At 41.1% G+C, this 2,163-nt stretch overlaps 1 protein-coding gene across 1 annotated transcript; it reads left to right on the top strand.

Annotated features, from left to right (window-relative positions):
* Window positions 1–261: 261 nt before the first annotated feature.
* On the top strand, window positions 262–621 carry LOC138875492 (uncharacterized). The gene has a single exon (XM_070154325.1). The coding sequence runs from the start codon at window positions 262–264 to the stop codon at window positions 619–621; it is 360 nt and encodes a 119-aa protein (XP_070010426.1).
* Window positions 622–2,163: the final 1,542 nt, after the last annotated feature.

Here is a 2,163-nt window from a genome sequence, read left to right as displayed (position 1 = left end):
TTGTCCGTACTAGATGGGGATTTTTGTTAGGTTCTGGGACAACATGATAATATTTTTAGAAAGGAGCAGGCAATATATTATTTGAGTAAGAAATTCACACTTTACGAAGCCCGGTACTCTTTGCTGGAGCACACCTGTTGTGCTTTGACATGGATAGCTTAGAAGTTGAGGCATTATTTCTACGCATACACCACATATCTCATATCAAGGATGGTCCCGCTGAAATATATCTACAAAACTCAGGTTCCATGTACCAACAATATGGCAGAATATGAGGCTTGCATCTTGGGACTCACGTTGGCCATTGACATGAATGTTCAGGAGTTATTGATGATTGGAGATTTTGATCTTTTGGTGCATCAGGTATTAGGAGGATGGGCTACCAAGAAATCCAAGATATTACCAGATTTGTACTATGTACAAGAGCTGATCAAGAGGTTCACGAAGATAGAGTTCAAACACGTTCCGAGGATTCAGACTAAGTTCGCAGATGCATTGGCCACTTTATCTTCCATGATACAACACCCAGACAACAACTTCATCGTTCCTATCCCAATAGGAATTAATAAACAACCGGCTTATTATGGTTATACTGATGAAGAAAGTGACGGAAATCCATAGTTCCACTATATTAAAGAATACTTAAAAAAGGGAGAGCATTCGGAACACGCAACTCATACTCAGAAGCGCACACTCCAAAGGTTAGCCAACCATTTCTTTCGAAGCAAAGGAATTCTGTAAAGAAAGACTCCAGGCCTAGGATTATTATGGTGTGTCGACGCTATAAAAGCATCCTGATTGCTCGAGGAAATACATGCCAGAACCTGTGGACCCCGCACATGAATGGATTTGTCTTAGACAAGAAAATACTAAGAGAAGGATATTTTTGGATGACTATGGAAACAGACTGCATCAAGTATGCCCAAAAGTTTCACCAATGCCAGATACATGCTGATATGGTACGAGTGCTACCCAATGAACTCAATGTAACAAGTGCACCCTGGCCTTTCTCCGCTTGGGGCATGAATGTCATCGGTCCAGTCGAACCCGCTGCTTCAAATGGGCTTAGGTTCATTCTGGTGGCAATAGAATATTTCACAAAATGTGTCGAGACCATATCTTACAAAGCTGTAACTAAGAAGGTCGTCACAAATTTTGTGAGGGATCACATTGTTTGTTTATTCGGAGTGCCAGAGTCAATCATCACTGACAATGCTGCCAATCTCAACAGTGATTTAGTGAAGGCCATGTGTGAAACTTTCAAGATCAAGCATAAGAATTCCACAGCATACAGGGTGCAAATGAATGGATCTGTTGAAGCTAACAATAAAAACATCAAGAAAATACTAAGGAAAATGGTAGACAATTACAAACAATGGCAGGAGAAGCTTCCATTTGCTATGCTCGGGTATCGTACCACGGTTCGCACATCTTCTAGGGAAACTCCTTACCTGCTGGTCTATGGTACGGAAGCGGTCACACCTATCGAAGTAGAAGTCCCTTTTTTTAAGAATCATACAAGAAGCTGAGCTCAACGACACAGAATAGTTATAGAGTCATTATGAACAAATGGATCTCATTGATGGAAAGAGAATGATTACGGTAAGTCATGGTCAACTCTACCAGAACAGAATGGCAATAGCTTTCAACATAAAGGTCAAACTAGGGCAATTCATACCGGGGCAATTGGTGCTAAAGCGAATCTTCCCACATCAAGATGAAGCCAAGAGGAAGTTTTCATCCAAGTGGCAAGGTCCCTACATGGTTCATCGAGTACTACAGGAGGAGCACTCATACTTGCAAAAATAAATGGAGATATTTGGCCAAAACCTATTAACTCAGACGCAGTCAAGAGATACTATTTTTAGGATTGTATGCATTTCTTCACTTGATGCAACTGAACTACGCTTGACCTAATTCCCTTGTAAGAGGGGATACGTAGGCAGACCTGTGGGTTCAGTCACATTTTAATAAAATCTTCATTTTCCCCATGATCAGAAATTGGGGCAGGATCGCAAGTTCAGCCAACTTCGTAATATGTGGAACAACCAAAGGTATTGTCAGAAGTATGCATTTAAACTAGGGGAGAATTTTGAGGGGGACCCTCAAAATTCTAAGGCAAGGAAGTCACAATGTCGCTAAAATGTGTCACAGTCACCAGTT

The sequence above is a fragment of the Nicotiana sylvestris genome, chromosome 8 (genome assembly GCF_000393655.2).
Source record: "Nicotiana sylvestris chromosome 8, ASM39365v2, whole genome shotgun sequence".
NCBI lineage: Eukaryota > Viridiplantae > Streptophyta > Magnoliopsida > Solanales > Solanaceae > Nicotiana > Nicotiana sylvestris.
The sequence above is the reverse complement of the archived record's forward strand: the minus strand, read 5'-3'. Positions and strand labels throughout refer to the sequence as shown.

Coding starts and splice junctions, on each gene's coding strand:
- LOC138875492 (XM_070154325.1), top strand. CDS start 262: ATGGCAGAATATGAGGCTTGCATCTTGGGACTCACGTTGGCCATTGAC.